Raw genomic sequence first — 22,524 nt, 5'->3', positions numbered from 1 at the left:
GCAGCGACCACACTGGCATGACAGACGCAGCACGTGCCAACCGCGTTCAGCTGCACGTCCTCCCCGCGGCCTGGGCCCAGCCTGTTTGCCCTAATAGCCACAATAGCGGCTGCGAAGACAAAGAGTGCGGGGCGGCGCTGTGAGCCCGGCCAGTGCCGCGGGGGGTGGCATGACCTCTGCCATGCTCTGACATGTCCTCGCCCCAGGGACACACATTAGCTGGGTGTGGGGTGCAGCTTGCCCCGGGGTCCTTGTGGGGATCTCGTGCAAGTAAGGACCAGTCAGCCCGACCAGGGGTTTGAAGGTGCAATTTAGTTGGTCGGTTGAGGGTTAGAGTGGCGTGCGCGCCCTGCAGGGGAAGGTGGAGACTGGGGGAGGGGCTAAAATTGTTCGGTAGCGATGCACAACGCAGACTAAGCAGGAACCACTGCCGACTTGTGATCTGAGTGACAAAGTGCAGCGTGGGTGGCAATACATAGTATTAATCCTTATCCCAGCGAGCCTCAGGGGTCTCCGCCCCAAATTCTGATTCCCTCCTCCCCCAAGGTCCCCAGAGGCCCATGTACCCTTGACCCTATCCTCGCCCGCTGACCCGCCACTGCCCCGACCACTTTTTGTACCGCGGCTGCCCACCTCTGTCACCCGAGGCTCCACTCGTCACGCACAATGAGGGAATTCGATGTCAATTTTTGAGTAAGGAGTAGGCAGAGCAGCACGTGGAGTATAGTGGTGAATGTTGGTACGTGAATAGAGGGCAGGATTCGCGGACAGCAAACAGTAATATAAAACACAAAGTTGGTAACTTCTTAACATCAAGAATGGTAAGCCAATCAGGATGGAGAACCGCTCCTTAGGGAACACTTCTTACTTCTCATTGGTTGCTTGTTTGTTATTGCATGTGTGTGCCAAAGACCACTGAATTTTTGTGAAGGTTTTGAAAGGAGTGTTATAGTGATAATTTTAGATAAAATAGGGGGGAACTGGCTTGCTAGGCCCCGAACAAAGTCTGCGATACACATCAAGAGACACTGGTGAGGGCGGCATGGATTCTCGTACATCAGGCAGGCGGGTGGCGGTGACGGGGACCGCAGAGGATGGGATAGCGAAGCCTCACTGCGAGCTGAGGTGGGGAAGCGACTAGATCAGCGCTACGCCGCGTCGCGCTGCACCGCACACCATCTACAGCCCATCCATGCACTTTGCTATCACAGCTCACACACCAACAATAGATGAAAGTGACCCTGATGATAATATCAATATGGTAAATATGATGATAGTAAACATAATAATGATAGATTATATAACCACTAGCTCTCCAACGCTTCGTCATCCAGTTATTTGTAACTATTTTCAAGTTGGCCAGCGCAGCCTTGACCTCTTGGCACCTAATTACACTGTCAGAGTTATGGGTGTTATCGGACCGTATCGGAATGCACGCGGGCGTGGCTGCTGTAGGCGTCCTCGGAGGGCCAGGGCAGGCCGGGTCACCATTGCCTATGATAAGAGAGGGAAGGGGAGCTGGAGTCGCCATTTGGGAATTGTGAGCGAGGAATTGCAATGTAGAGCTCTAGTATTTTTTTTGTCATAAGAAAAATAACAAGTCTAATGCCAAAAGCACACTACTAGAGTTTATGAGAGGAATTTTATATCAAATGTGCTTTTTTTTCTCCACTCTTGCTTAATATCGAACTGAAAGAAGCTATATTGAGCTATTAAAAACTTTGAAAAAACACAAACACACACACACACACACACACACACACACACACACACACACACACACACACACACACACACACACACACACACACACACACACATGCAAACAAAAAGTTCCTCACTTTTAAAATTCTGTCCCAACCTCCTGTGGTAGAAATACCCATTGTTTTGCAGTTCCTTAACCCTTCCCAAGAAAGTCCTACACGGCCGTTAGAAGTTAAGGCAGACCTTGTTGGTGGTTAGTGATGCAGCGCGCAGCCGCCGCGATAACGCTCCGATACCGTCCATGCACGTCGAGGCGAGTGGAGCAGCGGGGCAGCCTGATGCTCAGACACTGCCGATGCGATGAAATGTTTCCCAAGTTCAGTGTGATAATTTGCGTTTGCTGTGCGATACACAGTTAAGAAATGACCATAGCAAGGCGCTGAGAAGTTGATCCCTAAAAGTTCTTGTGACTTTGTATTGTACCTATAAGCTACTAATCTATAACAAACTGCATCACTGATAATGATTATAGCCGACCCCTGGAACAGAGCATCTCACCATAGTAAGTGCACTGAGTACGAAGCAGATGCCGTACCGATGGTACCTACCACAAGGTAAATTATGGAAGTACTCTTTATGGCGGGAAGTGCTTATAATCTCCAGGAATGTGAGGGCCGCCGTTGCTGCCACCGCCAAGCCTTTGCTGTCAGCGACGGTCTTGGGCATCCAGTAATTATGTGTCTCACGAGTTACCTATTTTGTTCAGCACGCGCGCCTTGTCGCTGGATAATGATCCCGAGAGGCATACAGCTTGCGCAGTTAATTGCTAAGCTGCTGATCTAGACGTGTGTGGCTTTACGAAGCAAAGGACTACTATGTAATTATATAGGGACTGTATGGTGTGACAGCAATTTACTAAAATGGTGTATTTTTGAGCGCTTGGTGTTTCCATATTACAATTAGGTCAGTCAGGATGTAGGGAATGTAGGAACTAGCGACCCTTGGCTCAGGGCTTGCGACATGAGTCCCGCTATGGATGCCACAGCGACCGCCTCGAGCATACCTCCCAGGTACCGCCGGGTGGGCAAAGGGGCACATCGGTCAACCCTCCCCTCCTCCCCTCCGCCAAGCCTCAGTCTTTCGCTCTCCCCTGCCGTAGTTGTGCCCGCGGCCACCACAAGAGGCGAAGGGTCACCCAGGCCTCACCAGCGACGTGTGGCGGGGAGGCGGCACACGCGTCCTCGCTCTCAGCCTCCTCCATGCACCTGCCGCGGCTACAGATTCCCACCATCTCTGTTTCACAAGTGCGTTGAGATTAGTGACCACGTATAATTTTCTCCACAGCTATTACAACACCAGTGCGTGTTTTATGCGAGAAAATATCGATGGGCACACAAACATACTTATGAACTCTTGTTAATTAGAGACTGTTGTAGGGTGAAGAGCTACAGGCTTTTTTCATCGTCTTTGTTTTCACTTGACGCATCAGTGACAACTCTATGGAGAGGCGAACCTATACTACTATCTCTGCTGTTCTCACATAACTTCTATCCCCTTTCCTCATATCCTTTTATCACCCACCGGTCTCTGTTATCATCACCACTATCTTTCACTTCCCGTCACCACCACTACCTTCGTGTCCACCAATCCCACATCACCCTTGTCTTTGCCACACCCTGTCCCATCATCCTTATCTGCCTTCCCGCCCACCCCAGCTACCACCACCAGCAAAACTACCACCTTCCATTCTTCACCTTTTTTTTTTTATTCTATCTCCCACGCTCAACTCTCCCTTTACTTCCCTCTATTGGTTGTCTAGGCGGCCGTCCTGTGTCAATAAAGTACTTAGAGCTCCTTTTTTCTTAACACCGCAAGACCAAAGGGATGCGATGGTGCCGCCTCCTCTTCCGTCTTCACGTTTCCTAAGCACCAACACCGTCACCACTTCTGTTTCCTTAGTTATTTGTCTTCTAGTCTTTTCATTATTGCTATTCGGATTTCTTTACTAACCACACACACAAACACACACACACACACACACACACACACACACACACACACACACACACACACACACACACACACACACACACACACACACACACACACACACACACACACACACAAAAGGGACCTATTATAATTATTTTTCTATTTAGGTATGTAAATATCTCTTTGTATGTTTTCTAGTCACGATTTTCGTCATCAAACTTCCTCATCTATGTATTATTCGTATCAACTTTTCCACTGTCCTCTTTATAACTGGATACTACCTACATTAATATAGCGAAGGGCACAAAAATGAATGACTTCCCTCCCGCAACGTCCTTAAGTCTCCGGGAGTGAAAACCATAATCCCAGTCGACCCACAATCTAATAAACCCAACGTATTTTCCCTCTCCCGAAGATTAGATATGGAGGTTAAGCGAACAAGAGAGGATTAGATTCTCCTCGCACCAGGCACGCGATCGCCTTTTGTTTTGGAATGTGGAGAGGGCGAGGCCAACCTAACCCTCCACCCGACCTCAAGCCATTCCATTCCACTCCATTCTGCCCACCGCGCGCCCTCATTTCCTCCTCCTTCTCCTCCTCCTTCACACAACCGACGCGCCTGTCACTCCCTCCACCCGCTATGATATTATCGCTGAAGGGGAAAATAAATGGTGTTTTTCACGGGTTTTCTGTAGTCTGTGCTGAAGAATGATGAGGAGCGCCCCTTCTTCAATTATCGGGCTACCAACAATGAGAGATCTTGGTGTCATCGACTTCCATTGGATATAAACTTGGTACTTTTATTATTCAGTTGCTTTTCCGACAAGATTTGGTGATTATTATTCACGTTGGTTGCATGATTTATATAATTAAATCATGTTTATAGCTGGTGTCTAAGTGTGAAACGTGTGCCTCAACACCTTGTAATTTTTAAATGGAGCATCATACAATTACTCACTTTTTCTCTTTATACAGTCTTTTATTAACGCGTGAAGGCTGTTACGTCCCATCACTTCCTCTCGTGGCCTTCCCCTCAGTAGTGGCCTCAATCCCCACGACAGATAACGCCTTCAAATGGCTCTTCCCTGAAATTATCAACACGGTTCACGGAGGGCGGGACCCGCGGCCTCTAAAATTTGATGATACCTTCACCGATCCTTAACAGGTCACGCCACGCCAGGGCGCCGCGGACGGGCGTGTAATGCCGGGCGGGAACCATTGTTTCCGTGGCGTTGAGAGAGGAGGAGGGAGAGGAAGGGGAGGAGGAGACGGAGGAAGAGGGAGAGAACCAGGAGGATGAGAGAAGGAAAGGAAAGATTGGACGTGCAGTGGATCACGCTTAAAAGTGCTTCTTTCTCCTCATGGTGGTGCGGCCCAAAAGCGTGCGTAGGTCTTAATATGTTAGATAGATGTACCAGCATAATAGTGTGTGTGTGTGTGTGTGTGTGTGTGTTAATGTTGTTGTTGGTGGTGGTGGTGAGATGTATGCTGTAGGTTCCAAGCTTTTATTATATTTTGCACAAAGACGACATTGATTTGTTCAAGTGTCGACTTGAGGCGTCAAGATTTTCTAAAAATGCTCTTGAGTGATATCATGCATGACTCATTAAAAGGAGAAAAAGTTGTAGTAATCACTTGCTCCTTGATAAAACTATCACGTTTTAACACACTTTTCCTTTTTTATTAATTTTCATAGACTTATTAAGTTTCTCAATTTTTGTCCTGTTAATATGCTTCCATTTAAGGCAAGCTTTCAAGCAAATAAAAGTTGTTACTTGCAGGATTTATAGGTCATGAGAACTCGCAACAATCTTTCTGAAAATAACGTTGAAACTATACATCTAATTTTCTTTCTAAAGTGATACTTTCTTCTAGTGATCTTTATTTGATACTTCTTCTACAGTACTCATAATTGTCTTACCATCTAAGCTGTGTTGGCGCCGAGCCTGCAGCAAGGAGTCCCAGAGAGCGTCGTATATGTAGGTGCTGATGTCAGGCGAACAAGTAAACTTCCTTATGAGTTACGCGCATTATCACTTAACATAGCAGGAACACAAAACTGGCCCTCGACAATGTGGTTATTAAGGTAAAACTGTGCTGACTCAGCTATATACTGGGCGATACAGATCAGGTAAGTTTTATAATAGTCTGTGCTTGCCTCGCTCTTGCTTATTATCGATATCAGCTTACCTATTTATAGACTGTGGTGAAGGTGTAAAGTTGGTTCCCAGTGAAGCTCCTGCATGCATCACTTTGACTCAAACCTTTGCCCTTGGAAGGACTGGAGAAAAATCTTGCTTCTTAATCATTAGATACTTTCATTGTACTATTATTACTTATCAGCAGCTCTTTTTTTTTCTAAGGCTCTTGGTTTGAAAATAACCTGGGAAACGAGCATAACCTTTCATCCTTGACTTCACCGTATTACTACTGGGACACTTAATTATTAGAACTGCTCCTCAGTAGATCGCAAAGATTAAGACTGCTATACATAAGAAAGTTACAACTGATGAATGCCTTGCCGTGGAAAAAAGGGTAGAAAAAGTAGGGTTGCAAGGTTATAGGCTGCAGGACATAGATGGCTTGGGGCAGGTTAAATTTTGAGCAGAATTTTCGCATCCTGTTCTCAAAGGGGGAAAAAAAAAGTCTGAAGGGTGACTCTTCGATCGTAAGTATTCACTCTCCTGGACTATCTCTGTCTTGTATGTGTTATTATGCGGTACAGGCAGGTGTTGAGACGGCCGTTGCTAGTAATATGTATTGGGAAGGAGTGACTTGCTATTACCATTATTATAAAAACTGCTAATGCTGCTCTTGTTACTACTATTCCTACTACTACAACGACACCTATTTACACAATCACTCTAACCAAGACCCTCTCCTCTCCTCATATCTAGAACCAGCAACAATAACAATGACAATAATATGCGTAAAGAGCCAAGACGCAGTACCTTCCTATGCAACACCTGTGCATGCACGAATGGCAAGCGGAACTGAGCTCAAGACTGCTTTGCTTGATACTCAATACCCTTTCATCCTCTACAAAGCCGAAGAGAATAAGACCAATCTACAAGGGTGTTCTCAGCTAAGGCTCTCAGGGCGCGTCAGGGTGATAAAGAAACTCGGCACTAAGACTCTGAGTGAAGCAGGATGATGGGAGGAGAGAGGGAGAGGGAGAGGGAGAGGCCATTCAATCTTGCTACAATAAAGTGGTCTCACGGTTTATGCCGTCCGGCCATTGGTCAGTCCAGAATGCATCAGATTGGTCGGTATTAGCTTAGGCGTGTAGTGTTGTGCTGGTGTGAAAGGGGCGATTTTCCCTTTACGATTTCTATACCAGTTAGTAGTAGAGGTTGTAGTAGTGGTAGTAGTAATAGTAGTAGTAGGTAGTAGTAGTAGTAGTAGTAGTAGTAGTAGTAGTAGTAGTAGTAGTAGTAGTGGTAAAAATAATATTGTAAAGTATAATAAAAGTGATCATAAGAATAAGGATACATAAATGAGAGCAACAAAATTAATAATAACACTAAAAGAACTTGCTCCACCACCACCACCACCACCACCACCACCACCACCACCACCACCACCACCACCACCACCACCACCACCACTAACAACAACAACAACAATACTCCTACCATTACACTTGCATCACTACAAGACCAGACATTAATCAGCAGCTCCCATAGGTAGGTCCGTGGCACTGGTATTCCTTCGAAGGCTCCTGCCTTGAGGGGGAACTGGACAGTAAGGGCTGGGAGAGCAAGGGATAAAGGGGAACTCAATCCGTTGTGGAGTTGCCCTATTAAGACGGGGATTTCAGACAGTAAGCCAAATTGAGGCGTTAAGAGTGTAACAGTCCACCCTCAGTGAGCAGCGAGAATCACAAGGAAGGGAGGCAGAGGGGGGCATGGGAAGGTGTTATGGGGTAGGGTGCACACAGACTTGCTCCATTCATAGAGACTTTAAAGGGTGATGTGAGTGATAAATTAAATCTCTTCCATAAGATTTTTTTTTCTTTTTTTTTAGCATGTGCGGATGACTATTAAGTATATGAAAATAGTTTACATAATGAGGGCCTCTTGCCACCCGCCCCAAAGCCTCAAGCGCCCCATTCACACATCACTCGGCGAGGGAGGAGGCGTCGGGCATCCGTCACACACTAATTGATTCAGGGTTTATAGGTTCATACCGAAACGTTGGCTGGAGACTTATTATTACCGTGGTGGAGGTGGGAGGAAGGAGTCAAGGATTCTCACACGCTCGAGAAAATATTATGTAACCGGATCAAAGTTCACGTTCTCCTTCGTGTTAACTGCCAGGCAATAAGACGAATCGTAAACGCTGCTCGCCATTAGCATAAGAATCGTTGTCACCTGCACTCCGACTCTCACTGGAGCGTTTTTACACTATATCGCGAGAACGGAAGCCCTTGCAGGACCTTTGATCGAGATATATATGGCAGGAGCTGGAGTGCATGGGTCTTTAACTTCACACTTGATAATAAACGACCAAGTTGGTGTTTGGGCGCCAAGACCCATTACTTTTGCACCCAGTAGACCCCGGCGTGTATGGGGCGTGAGGGTGCATCCTGGTCAGAGGAGGAAGGCGGGCATGAAGCTCCTGGTGAAAAGTCAAGTTAACTGCGTATATAGCAAACATGGTGTAGAATTCAGCGGTGCCGCGCGTGTGGTAAATAGATTGATAGCAGAAAGTTCAGCTCCTTCCATGTCACAGAATACAGTTTATATTCCTAAAAATTTTGATATTTTGGTTTTTTCCTTCGGATTAAAACAATACTACAGTTGGAGACGAATGTAAAATACAGTTTTTTGCTCTTCTAAAATAACACATCATTCATTGTACCCCAATACTCGGCAACACGCACACCCACGCCTTCATTTGTGGCAAGTGAAGATATAATGTAGCGAAGAATGACCAGGTGCTCACACACCAAGGGCAAGACCCATAAGGAAGCGCACTCCAGTTCCACATTTACTGGGCACATGGTCGGTGTGTCATTGGAGGCCTGGAGGCTGATCAGGGCATTGAGTCATTGCACGTTAAGAGTTTCCTGTGTGTCATTTAGGCTGGAAAAACAAGTTATAAATCAGTTGGTTATGTTGAGGAGCAGTGACGCCCTAGGCCTCCGTGCCTCGCTTCCAGCCGCTGCTGCCTCTGTGGCCGCAGCCTCGGGAGGCACTCCTTATTTAGCTCCTCCCCTTGCTCCCCATCCCCAACCGACTCAACCGATCAATTCAGATTAATTCAGCAGCCTTCTCACCACCTGAATAATAGATGTGTGGAGAAACCGATTTACACAGGTACTTTTTTCCCTTTTCATATCGTTATATCGTTCCCTCGGAGGTGAGGCTTGCCTCGCTCTCCTAACGCTCGTTAAGGAGTCCTGATGGCCCAGGTAAAGTAGCTGGGACGCACGCCGCCGCCAGTCGTCAGGATCAGCTGTGTTAGAGTGACCATTCAGACCTGCAGCAAAATGTTGATAATGTAATGCAGCATATTAGAAGGCCATCAGAATGATCACCTCTCTGTCCACCTCGGTGGTCTCAGAGCAGCGCGTCCCGACCTGCGGCAGAGATGGAAAGGAAGTATTCCGGGGCGGGGCAGTGTCTGGGCCCCGGCGGCTCAGACGTGCGTGTTCACAGTTACTACATTTACATCTGAAGCGACCTCACCTCCATCACTGGGCTTGCCTCATTTGCACCGCTCCTGCAGTTGTTCTGACATTCCACCACTAATATATATATATATATATATATATATATATATATATATATATATATATATATATATATATATATATATATATATATATATATATATATATATATATATATATATATATATATATATATATATATATATATATTCCTTCCGATTTAGAGAAGTTCATATTTTCTTGATTATTCAAAATCATTACATTAAAAAGGCGTAGTGAGATAGAAGTTTTTTTTTTCCGGAATGAGGAGGTTGCAGGCACCTTCGCCACAGCGTGACTAGTGTTGGGTGCGCCATCTGGCTTCGGCCCCGGGGAGGGAGAGTCCGTCGCTCTGAAGACCCAATAGATAATTGTGATGGCTCAGTTTAGTAGGGCCACGGAGTCAACAAAGGTCGTTTGGGGCAGCAAGACATGCTAGGCAGGAGGTGGGTAGAGTGGGGCGTGCCGTGGGCGAGCACCAGCTGACGGGGCCACGCATCCCTTCGTGGAGCGTCAAGTATGTAGCCTCGATACCGTAGAGTGTTATGCGATGAAAGTTTATATTTCATCCTGATCCATTAAAGACATGCTAATGTGTCTTTCTATCCCCATTAGGGCAGGTTAGTGTAAACTGTCAGGTAAGAGGTGTAACAGCTGTAATATGAACCGGTTGGTGAGTTTCACTGCAAAATCAAATTATACTGTATATGTGTGCGTGAGAGAGAGAGAGAGAGAGAGAGAGAGAGAGAGAGAGAGAGAGAGAGAGAGAGAGAAATATTTCAATAATGAAAAATGGAAAAGTATGTAAAAATTGTTAATATAACCTAAAGAAAAAATAAGGAAATATTTTTATTGATACTTGACCACAATTCCCTTGACAACTGGCATAATTTAGCAGTGGACACGAAAGATAAGGTAAAATTCTAAATTTGCAAGAGAAAATAATGATATGATACATTTTTGTTGTTAATTTTCAGACAATGACACCTGGTGCTGCACATGGAAAGCAAGAGCACATCGGGGCAGTGGTGACTTCAATGCCTCAGTGAGTACCTATCTGTAGCATAGTGGGCACTGCCTGGATGACACATGAGGGCATGATAGTTTCTCATATTCAGTTTATCGCTTGGAGATTGAAACTACCTTGATAAATGGGTGACAGATGACTGAAGAAGGCATGTTGTGTAGGACTGTGGAATGACATGTGACAAATGTGAAAGATTAATGGCTAAGAACTGATTTATTATGATTTTATGATGTCTTAAATTATTTCCTCTAATAGATTCATATAATTAATAACAAGACTGGAAATTCTGAGACATCACAATTATTATTCTGTGTGTGTGTGTGTGTGTGTGTGTTTGTGTTTGTACATACACACAGGCATACGAAAAGCATGTAAGTATAATTTTCTTTACTCAGTGACCTGGAAAAAAAAAGCCAATTAAACGTCGAACAGATGGAAGAAAGAAACATCTCTTAAAAACATGTTCAAAAATCACCAGAAGAGACGTGTGGCCGCCTCCAGTGTTCACTTTGTGGTCTGACTCGCCCACACTGCGCCCTCACGCCCACGTCCATACCTACGCTGCTGTTGCCGCTGCCGCTCACCAAATATACCTAATCTAGCATCAGGGTTCTTCCAGGGTCAGGGCAGATACTTTTCGGGCTTGAGTTTCCCTCCTCGCTAACCATCCCAGAAGACTGAGTGGCCAGCCCTCCTCGCCTCGCCTTGCCAAATGTGCAGGTACTTGGTATTCGCTCCGGTTGGTGATTCATCTCTTATTTTTCCCACTCGTTTTTCCCTCCCTGTAGTTTGGCGAAGAAACAAGTAAGATAACGTGATTTGATTGACAGCACGTACGTTTTGGTATTCATTGGAGGCATCCGTGTGGGCAGCAGTAATTTCCGTTTATTAGCATTGGCAGGGCACGACTACTACTCACAGACGACTGCATGACAGTACTCGCCTGATTCGAGTGATTGGCCAAAGAGAGAGAGAGAGAGAGAGAGAGAGAGAGAGAGAGAGAGAGAGAGAGAGAGAGAGAGAGAGAGAGAGAGACGCCCTGTGGAATATTTTCTTGATTGGATTCTCATAAATTGACGAGTAATCTTATGTTCCTTCTCTTGCTCTCAATGGTGGAGATAGCCTGCCCTCGATCAATAGGAAATGAGAAGTAAGAATGAGGAGTAGGAAGACAAGGAAGAGGGAATTTTGTCGTGACACCATCCATTCCCTGTCACGTAAGGGCGTAGCAGTAGCATTGTTTAGCATGCCAGAAACTACATTGATGCAACTACTAATATCAATACAAAATCTTCGTGGGATAAAAAAAAACTAGTGGAAAGTTGCACTTCTTCATCCTATCCCAATAAGGAGATTATCCTTGGAGTGAATTCAGGTGAGATTTAGTACCATGACAGTCCGACACACGCACTGGTCCTACTTATCACCTGCGAGAGATGCGAAAATCACCCTCCCTTCCTCAGATGACACTTTATACACGTGTAGTGGGGCGAGGCAGTGTTCTCTAATGTGTATGTGTGTACCTGCTCTGGTAGAGAATTGATAAATCAGTGAAAAGCTATTCAGCCTCACCTCTCACACTACACCATCACTACCACCACCATAATCTACCTTGTCCTCATACCTTTTTTTCATATCCGCACATATCACGCACTCACAACTGCTAACTTAGATCCGAGCCATTTATAGGGCCTCACTAACTTTGCCACACAGACGCTGGTAAGGGACATACGAGGCAAAACCTTTGATATAACATCTAATGAAACCCGACTTAGTGGACGTCCCGCCGCCCTTGCACTCCCTCTTTCTTCGTATCCCTGACCACAGGCGTCTCTGAGCGGGTCACGTTTCCATGCCAAGACCTGCTGCAGAGGGTCGCTAGCACGGTGTCTTGTTGGCACCGTTCTGACACGATGCTATGTTTATGTTCATTTGAGGAATGTAAAGAGAAGAGTGATGAGTAGTTGTGTGACACTTTATGACTATTTCATTTGTGTATTTTCAACACTTGTTTTTCTATCATCAGTCACAATTTGCAATGTATTATTTTCGGTCTTGTAAACATCTAGTAATTTAATTAACGTATCACTTTATGCTAATTGCATCTCATAAAATCTTTTCTTCATGGTGTCCTTACATTTATTTAGCCTTGCAACGATAATATTGACTCTCCTTTTAAAGCGACACTGCGAAATCTTTTGGTACTTTCTTCCATTTAGTTCCTGTCAAAAGTCTGAAGTTCTTAGGCAAGCCCTGTCACACTTCCCTCTCTCTCTCTCTCTCTCTCTCTCTCTCTCTCTCTCTCTCTCTCTCTCTCTCTCTCTCTCTCTCTCTCTCTCTCTCTCAAAAATGTCTCTCCGATTGGGAAACTTTTTAACATGAACGTTTTTTTTTTCTTACCAATTAACGAAACTTTGCCATGTGCGTCAACCTCTTTGGAATACACTACATTCCAACTGAGTGATAGCTGTCGATCCATCTCTTACAGAAAATTGAAACAGCCTCCTGCACCTCCTGTACTCGACAGTGGTTGACGTGTCGGTTCCGCAGATTGAACACACCAATGGTTTACGTCACTTGTATTTCCTATCACTGACTTTACTCATCTCAATCATTTCTGTATTTCTTGAAGTTTGCCAAGTGTCCATCAAGAGAACAATGATATGTGGTTTCTTATTTCTAGGCCATTTCCTAGATAGTAACGTCAAGCCAAGTCTCTCAAGTTTAAAGAACATCGGTGCTGGAGTGTACTATGTACTCCCTTTTGGGTTTTGGGAGTGCCAAGAGTGGGAGTGTCGCGACCTCACCCAGTGACAGGTGGGAGGCGATCTGTCTAGCATTTGATAAGGAACATGTGACGAGGTTGGTTACTATCTATGGTTTACAAGTCCCTTACTTTCGGAGGGCAAAATAAGATGGAGAACTAAATGAACACTTCGTTTATTGTGAAAAATAAAAATAAGGAAGGAATCACTGAAAGTTTTCTTCATTGTACTGCAGTTTAACATCCACTCATATTCACGTAAGTTCAATTTGTGGAGGCGATGCATTGCAGTGTGCGATGATAAAAGATGATTGTGCAACTACGAGTTGGAGGCTCAGCTGTTCAGCATTAGTGGAAATCTATACTTATGTTAGTTAAGGAAGAAAAAATTGACTTACTGGGATGATACCAAGCTGACTTACTGGTATAACACCACTTGGGCCAGACGACAGCGCCGGGGGTGTCAAGATCCGTCATGGCTCGCATCCAGCCTCAGTGACCCCGCTCTCCCACTGGACAGGTCAGTTAGGGTCAGATAGGGTCACTGCGCGCTGACCACCACTTGACCAGCGGAGAACAACATGCAGAGGTCACTGGACGCTTCAGAACACACTGTTCTCGGCAGAGCGCGTCTGCAGAGCACAGCTTTAATCACTGTTTCCCGTCAACATAACTTTAGAATCCACGTCAAGGAAACACTGCGTTTGCACATTATTCAAACTCTTCATGGAAATCACAACAATATTCGTGAAAGCAGAGTATAAAACACTGAAAACTGGCTCCTCCGGCGGCGGGCTCCGGAGAGCGTTCACTTCACTGCGTAAGTCAGAGGATCCCGAGCTCGGTGACGGGGTGCCGGCGGGGCGAGGAGCAGGGAGGAGTTGTGCACGGTATGGCGTCTGCCGCACGACTGTCGACTCCCGCTACAGGTGAGCGAGCGCAGGTACACTGGACGGCGGGGGGGAGAGGTCAAGGGGGGAAGGGGAGGAGCTGTGTGTTCGTCCGTGCGTGCTTAAGTTCGCCACGTTAGCGATGGTTGGTGGGAGCAAGAGGCCAGAGGCAGTGTGGCTGGCGCGGGAGGAGGGTGTGTGTGTATGTGTGGGGAAGTGCTGCCGTCCCTCCGCTTCTCCTGATGCTCCCACTCACTTCACCTCCTCCCGCTCCTCTGCCGCCAAACGTTACGCTTCTCTTCCACCATGCACTGAATTATTTGATGTTTTAGGAAGTATATTACTATATCCTTACACCTTAATTAATGGACTTTTTCGCTGGGGTTACACTTTCTTATCATGTTTTTTTTTTTTTTCACTGGGCTTAGAAGATGCGTCTGCACTCATCTTCCGTGTACTTTTAATGAATGAATGGATTTTATACTTATACTTTGTCTTTTTTTTTATTAAAATTTGATACTTTATCCCTGGACTTAACTCTTCTATTCTTTGCTAAATTTATCTTAATTTTTTTTCAACAACATTCTGACATAAACTTTCAATTATTGTTTATTACCTTATCCACATGTTTCTCTTCTTTATCACCCAGTGAGTCTCGTCGCAGAAAAATCTATGAATATACTTGCAAGTTTTTTTTCAAAGCTTGCAGTCAATTGAACTTTTTAGTGGAAACACCGTCCTCGTCACAAGCGTCCCCACCAGCGGGTTGTGGTAGTGGAGGTGAGAGGCTGCTCGGCGCGTCAAGTGTGCGTGGGGGCCTGAGGGCGGAGGCATGGAGAAGGGGCCGTTGGGGATGGAAGGGGAGAAGGCCCAGGAATGGGGAGGGGTGACCTCCTCACCCTCTCCCCCGTCACCGCCGCTGCCGCTACTGAAGAGAGACCCTGACCGCTGCTGCCTCTGGGGGGTAAGGGAGGGGATGAGGGGGCCAGACACCGTCACACACGTCACCTTGGGCGCTTCCCTCTAGCCGGGCGAGAGGGAGGAGGATGGTGATGGTGGAGGGAAGAGGGAAGGAGGGGATGGGGTGAGATTCAGACGTGGGAGGTGAGCAGAAAGCGCGATGTTGCGTCCCTGTGGCTGGACGAAGTGTGGCTGTCGTCGCCTGATACAGAGGGGGTTGAGAGACCCTGAGGTTTCTCTTAAAAGGAAGTCGTTGCTGTGCTCTCAACAAAATGCAGTACGCGCGCCGCCTCAGGACGTGTTGCTGCTATACACACATTAGTGCTCAGCCTCTCTCCTTGACTAACACACTGCAATATAAATGGTTAACAAAAACATGAAGGAAAAAATTAACGAGCAAAATTCTAATAGTGGCATTACAGTAAAGAAACAATTTCATTATTCTTCGTGTTTATTATTTACAAAAATGAATGTTGCATCCGTGTTCCCCAGGAAAGAGAGTGAGCGTGCTGCCACGGGCTGAGGAATGAGTAAATAAGTACTGCGTAAGGTAACACGTAGCTGCAGTCAACAGTTATCTTCTTATCTTGCGTACTGTAATGACATGAAAAACACCAACACAACTATATCAACGCGTTATTCGACAATCATAAAATAAAAGAAGTCTGCCGAAATTTGTTTGTTTTTGGTAATGTAACTTCTGAAAAGCGATGAAAAAATGCAAAACAAAAAAAATGTTCGCCTGCAGCGGCGCCCGAGTCAGGCTACGGGTGAGTCCTCGTAAATCAAGGGTGCGGTAATTTTTACTTCTCTTGTACACCTTGCTTACTGACTCACCTGGGTAAACAAGTCCATTAAGTGTGTGTGTGTGTGTGTGTGTGTGTGTGTGTGTGTGTGTGTGTGTGTGTGTGTGTGTGTGTGTGTGTGTGTGTATGTGTGCTTGTGTGTGCGCGCATACTTCATTCTAGCCTTATTTGTTCAGATGTGTGTGTGTGTGTGTGTGTGTGTGTGTGTGTGTGTGTGTGTGTGTGTGTGTGTGTGTGTGTGTGTGTGTGTACTTGTACGAGCATGTTTGCATATCTTAGCCAAGCAGTATGTGTTAATTCAATTTATTTGTGTGTAGAGGCGCAAGTTTGGGTCCTTTGCACCCCGCTGAGGCCGTGGCCAGCTGGCTTGCTACCACCTGGCTGTCTAGGGCGCCGCCACACTTGATAACTCCCGCCCCGACAGACAGGTGTGAGTGAGTGCAGCTTAGCATCACACTCGGAATTTGCTGATTAATGCTGGTGTAAACGGTGGGAGGCCAGGCAGCGGAGCAGAATTTGGAGCTGCTACTGATTGAGAGCGTTTGGGTGGTGTCAGGGCGGGGGAGTGGCTTCATTGTGCACTGGAGGGACTGGCAGCCTTGATTTGTGTGTGAGGAACGGGACGACTGGCGTGCTAGAGCGGTGTGTCGGAAAGTAAGTGTTAGGGAATGGTTGTGAGTTTCATTTTAGGATGTTTGACAGTGGTTGTGCTTTTTTTTACTCGCCTTGTCCTTTACTCCCTGTAATTTGTGAAGGGTTGCTGGAGTAGGGTTATTATCATTGAATTATCATCAGTAACAATATCATCATTCACAGTGGTACAAGTCTCCATGAATCCACTACAGAATGTAAGTCTCCCTGAACCTTAGCCACTTGTCTGTGTCCATTCCAGGCCACTCCTTCCTGCCGACTTAGCTCAAGTTGATTTATATAATGATTTTAATTAACCAATGCATTAATTTATTTAAGAACGGTATGTAAGATCTTAGTTTTCTTTTATTTTAAGTCTTATTTGCTTCTGTGAATGAAAAAGGAATAGCAAGTTGAAAATAATGGAAGGGAAAATATTCATCACTGATACGAAGCAAAAAAAGAGATCACCATCGTTGAATCTAACGAGCTATTTGTGAATGTGATTTGTATTCGATTATTAGGAGATGATGGAGAGGAGGCTGTAGTGTGCACGGAGTCTCAGCATCGCGTCTGGCTTCCCACTGGTCACACTCCTTAACACTCACGGCGACACTCAGGCCTGGTGGACGAGATGAATGTACTAAGGCAAGAATTGTTACGCTGCGAGTTGTAGTGATCGGCTGGAGGGTGGAAGGCTCGAGCAAAAGGCGTGTTTCAGAGATAAGTTTAAGGGGAAGACGAAGTTGGTTGGTAAGGTGTGCATTGATGAAGGCCTTACTTGGAGGTGAGCTGATGTGATGATAGATTCGTAGATGGTGATCGATGGGGAGGAGGTGGTGGGCTTGTAGGTGGTGACAGGTGGAAAGTAGCGACACTTACGGGGTGATAGGTGGAGAGAGTGGCAGGTTTGGGTGATGATGGATGGGAGAGTGAAATACAATGATGGACTGCTCTACGTTCACCAAAAAAAAAAAAAAAAAAAAAAATCAAGGTAGTGTTTATGTTAAGTACGGCAATCTCCATATCTATCTGTGTCTGTCTGTTTATCTATGCATTTATCTATATTTCTATCTATCTACCTTTTTTCTATTTATCAACGTATCTCTGGTATCCATCGCTATCCTAATAATTAAACCAATCTTATCACAACACGCACGTGGAACATAAACTTCGGGGCGGCGATCATGTGTAACACCTTACGTCGCACCTTATTAAAGGGCGGAGGCGAGGCACGGAGCGTTAAGCCTATTAATCCCTAGTTACGAGAACCGATATAGGCTTTACTGGAGTACTTGACACACGAGGCAGTGCGAAGCGACTCTACTATGTATAATAATTGAGCCCCACCAGGCGTACCTCCTCTTCTTCCACGCACCCTCTCTCTCTCTTCTCTTTTCTCTCTCTCTCCCTTCTTCCCTCTCAGCCTCCCTGCCTCGCTCTCTCGCCTTCACAAGGAGAGAGAAGCAATTAGTTTGTCGCATAACTCGATGGTCATTATAGCGCCAATTGGATTCGCTCTAATAAGCCTTGATGCAGATGTCCAGCGGGAGGCTTCCTTCATGATTTACTGACCCCCCACGGCACCCAGGACGCGGCATCCACTCATACCCACACGCCAGCGCATCCAAACGCACTTACTCCAACGCAAACACACTCCTAGTTTTAGCTTCTTCGCTTTACCACGCGTTGGTTTGTACCATTATTGCTTCTCACGTCCTCAGCATCCTCATGTGCCTCGGTGTAGCGCCCTGTGGCATCCTCGTTCCTCACACATGGGACCAATACTAATACATCCTCTCTGTCATCTTCACATTATGACTGCAGTACTCAACCAGGCTCTTGTATTAGAAAACCACCAGCATTGCTATGAAATTTATACCATCTACTACCTGACTTGTTCATTAGAGTTAGTGACGGCTACGTGTAGATTTATTTTCACACATAGAAGCAAGTACTGTACGCCAAAGCTTCCTTGTAAAGTGTTGTGTGAGGCTTTAGTCTTTGGAAGTAAGAGTAAGTTCCCACATTACGGTGCTCTTAATGACCTATGTGTCCTGCTCCTGTCTCTACTCAGGCTTTCACTGATTTGGACGGTACTACAGCATTTCATTGTCGCATTCCCTATACCAGTGTCTTTAAAACTACTAGGTCAGCAATACAGGAAGTTCAGCACAGATGGCAGGTCTTGGTGGCTAGTAGTAGTATAACTAAGGTCACATTCAGGGTCATGTTCTATTGGTGATACCGTCAGGTACCCAACACTAATTACAATAAACCCTAGTCTTAAATGGTAGTGGAAATCTTCCTTAATACTATTTCCGTGTTTACCAGGAGCACACCATCCTATTGTAGTTCTCTTTTGAGTTTCATATGATATAAACTTGCATTAAATTCCTGACCTAGATAGATAATAGACGGAAATGGACACTATCTATTCCTATCGATCCTGTGCTTCAATTCCCTGAGTGTAGTACTGTGTAATTGTTGAACATCACATATGGTTTCTCCATACTTATCTGCAGACCTACTTTCTGGCTTTCTCTGTGTAATTGCAAAATCATCGGTGGTTGCACTCTACGGAAATATCACCCACGTAAATTTTGCATCGCCAATTTAGAAGTAAGTGGAATTGTGTTATAGTGCATTATCTACACTGCCATAATGGTTGAAGGAGGAAAAGAAGGAGGAGGAGGAGGAGGAGGAAGAAGAGGACGGAAAGGAAAAGGCGGAAGAGAGAAAGGTAATTAGATAAACAAATATATGCAAAAAAGAACAATTAAATAAACACCTAAATTACATGGAATACGATAAGAACGAGAAAAAAAGAGAAGGAAAAAAAATAATACAAAAAAAACCCAACAGAATACGACCACCAACAGACATTTTGCTCTTTGCTACACAGTTTGATGAAGAAAATAGAAATAAAAACAAAATTTGCTACAACAGAAACGGTAGGCGAGTACTGAATGAGGGGGGTAAAAATGTGAGCAAGGAATTAGGAATGACTGAGTGGAGGCATTGCTGCGAAAAGATAAAGTGTGGTAAAGAAAAGTGAGGAAGTCAACATGAATAAGGAAACAAGGGAGGGAGGGTGGAGAAGACAGAGGGGGAAGAGTCTGGGATGGTGAGTGAATGAAGGAGGGAGTAGGAAGGAAAGAGGCGCGTCAAGAGAAAGCTGTCTATTATTTTTCATAGGATGTTATCTGTTCCCTCGTGCATAGCGTCATGTTCTTCATCACGGCCACGCGTTAAGCTTCCGTCTGCAGCACACACACACACACACACACACACACACACACACACACACACACACACACACACACACACACACACACACACACACACACACACACACCTCGAACAACTTCCAATGCATCAGCTACACGTCACACACTTCTAATTCCATAACTAATTGGTGTTCCTTACATACAAAGAGAGAGAAGAGAAGTACGACTAATAACAACCAACACACGTATGCTACAGTACTTTCCTCCCGTGTATGGCTGTGTGTGTGTTCCTCCCTAGTGATTCATTGATGTCTATTACGTGTTTATCGTAGTGAGGCGTCGTGGGTGTGTGGAAGAGTCAAAGTGCTTATCTGAGTGCTGTGTCAACCTCCCCTCGGGCCGTGGAGCGCCATCAACCAAGACGCAAACAACACCATACATACTGAGAGGCTTACCATTACTACCAGACACCCATTCTCTTCCATCCCTCCCTTCCTTTCCTAGCGCCTTGTAAGTCCTCCATAGGTTTAGGCCCCTTCTCCTACTCCTCCGGCTCCTCCACTCTTCCTCAGCGGCGCTCCATCACTGTATCTTTTATCAGAGCCCGCCGGAGCCCCTCGCCCGTCACTCCCGCTGCCCCTGTCCCATAGTCCCTTCATCACCCCGCCAGGCCATCCATCCATGTCCCCCTCACGCGCGCCATCACTGAGTCTCTCCATTTGTTCTCTTCGATAAAACTGGTAGCTCGATCTATGCCACTTCCAGCGCTTATTGTTTTTTTTTTATCTCTCTTCTCAGCCTCAGCTTCAGTCTCAGCCTCCTCCTTTTCCTCCTTATCTTCCTCTTGTTGCTGTTGTTATTTATGATGTTGTTCGTGATTTAGGTATTGTCAATTTATTATATATTTTTTTTGTGTTCTAATCTACAGCCTTCTCCAATTTCTCGTCTCCCTTTTCTTTCTTTTTTTCTTATTTTTTTCCACGACTCCTCCTCCTCCTACTCTTTCACCGTCACGTATCTTTTCCTAATCTTACTCATGTCAGTACTTTCACTCCTTTTCTTTTCCTTTCCTTCTCCTCCCGTAAGTTTTATCGCCTCCTCACTTTAGCCACCACGGACGAGTTATTTACCACACCACGGCCTCAAAACAACAGTCAGAGCAGTACTGGGAAGAAAAATGTCTCACCTACTTATAAATCTTCATGTGACAACCAATAGTTCTTTCCTTCCTTCTCATGCGCGGCTTCTTTCTTTAATCCTTCCCTTGTGCCACACTCTCTCTCTCTCTCTCTCTCTCTCTCTCTCTCTCTCTCTCTCTCTCTCTCTCTCTCTCTCTCTCTCTCTCTCTCTCTCTCTCTCTCTCTCTCTCTCTCTCTCTCTCTCTCTCTCTCTCTCTGGTCTAGCGTAACTCGTTGTTTCTTTTTTTTTTCGCATTCCAAGCTTCATCTGTTTCCATTTCCATCGGCATCAGGTGATTTACTCCGTGGCTTCAAGGTGTCGTCTGATAAATGGGTTCAATTACTGAGCTAATTGGTAGTTCTCTCGGGGCAGCACGAGGCACAGGAGGAACGGGAGAAAGAAGAGGAGGAAGAAAAAGAGAGAGAGTGTGTGTGTGGAGACTGGTGAAAGAGAGGAAGAGAGAGTGGAGTAGGAGGAGTAGGAGGAGGAGGAAGAAAACCTGTAGATCGTTGTTGGTGATGATAATGATGAGGCTTATGATGATGAAGCAACCATTGGAACCACTTCGTATCCCAGTAACTCTGCTTAGGTAATGATGACGCAGATAATGATGATGGAGATGAGCAAAGAACAATGGCAGTGTAGATTATCGGTGCAGCCTCCGTGCCTTGTGGACCGTCCCTTGCCGTGAGAGTTCCACCGGCCCCTACTGAGAGAGAGAGAGAGAGAGAGAGAGAGAGAGAGAGAGAGAGAGAGAGAGAGAGAGAGAGAGAAATAGGGGGGGGGATCCATAACTTAATATACATATAGTGAGGCAATATTGATAGGTTAGAGCACTCGTTTAGACTCCGTTAGTTTATGAGATGAAAATGTAAAGTTTTTATCAGTAGTAGTTTCGTCGAGTGGGTATTACTGATTGACTTACCATAGAATGATACATATATGAATTCTAAAGTGATGAGTAAATGTAGGGGATAGTGTTGCAAGGTTAACCCGTTCAGTACTGGGAGGCATTTCTACCATGAGTTTTGAGTGCGATTAGACGGTTTTATTTACACTAGCAAGGTTCTATGGAGGTTAGAAAATTAATGGTCCAGAATCTTCACTATTTTAATCCCCACATGAGTCTCTGAAGCTGTACAAAATCACCAAATAGTGACCAGAATAAAAGTGAAGATGTGTCAAGGTACTGAAGGGGTTAAGAAAAGAAAAAGTATATCGAAGATTTTCTTATCCCATATCGTCAATAAAGCTGAAGAATATCGTCGTGTAGAAAGTTAAAGCTGTATTCTGTAATAGGTATAAATATTTTTTTACCATGTAGAATTTTAGCTGAAAGAAAGAGCTTCTACATGATAATCTCACCCAATGTCTAATACGAAGCAGAACACAAATATGAACTCACCTCAACTGTAACATAATCCATTTTTTGTTATTTATATATTGTTGTTCCTCGGCGTGCGCGCTCCAGGAAACTTTTATTTATTCCCCCATGGTTGACTTGATGCCTGTAAAACCAACCTGCGTGCCATGTTATCTAATCCATATCAGTGCAGCTTGTGTCCTATTCACTCTTGTTCACAGGAGCGCCATGTGATACTTATAGCCGAGATTTCTTTGCTCCAG

General features: G+C 45.3%; 1 protein-coding gene across 2 annotated transcripts in view; it reads right to left on the bottom strand.

Annotated features, from left to right (window-relative positions):
• Nucleotides 1-14,129, bottom strand: part of LOC123517455 (nascent polypeptide-associated complex subunit alpha, muscle-specific form-like) — a 53,710-nt gene extending 39,581 nt beyond the window's left edge. Inside the window, exon 1 of one of the 2 annotated variants that reach the window (XM_045277521.1) lies at nt 13,626-14,129. In XM_045277521.1, the coding sequence (XP_045133456.1) occupies nt 13,626-13,689 (64 nt within the window). In that variant the 5' untranslated portion in view covers nt 13,690-14,129. Of the gene's footprint in view, nt 1-13,601 lie in introns of both variants that reach the window. The other variant, XM_045277520.1, reaches the window with a different exon arrangement.
• Between the last annotated feature and the right edge of the window lie 8,395 nt (nt 14,130-22,524).

Source organism: Portunus trituberculatus, chromosome 42 (assembly GCF_017591435.1).
Source record: "Portunus trituberculatus isolate SZX2019 chromosome 42, ASM1759143v1, whole genome shotgun sequence".
In the NCBI taxonomy this organism is placed as follows: Eukaryota; Metazoa; Arthropoda; class Malacostraca; order Decapoda; family Portunidae; genus Portunus; species Portunus trituberculatus.
This window is presented reverse-complemented; position numbering and strand designations above follow the sequence as displayed.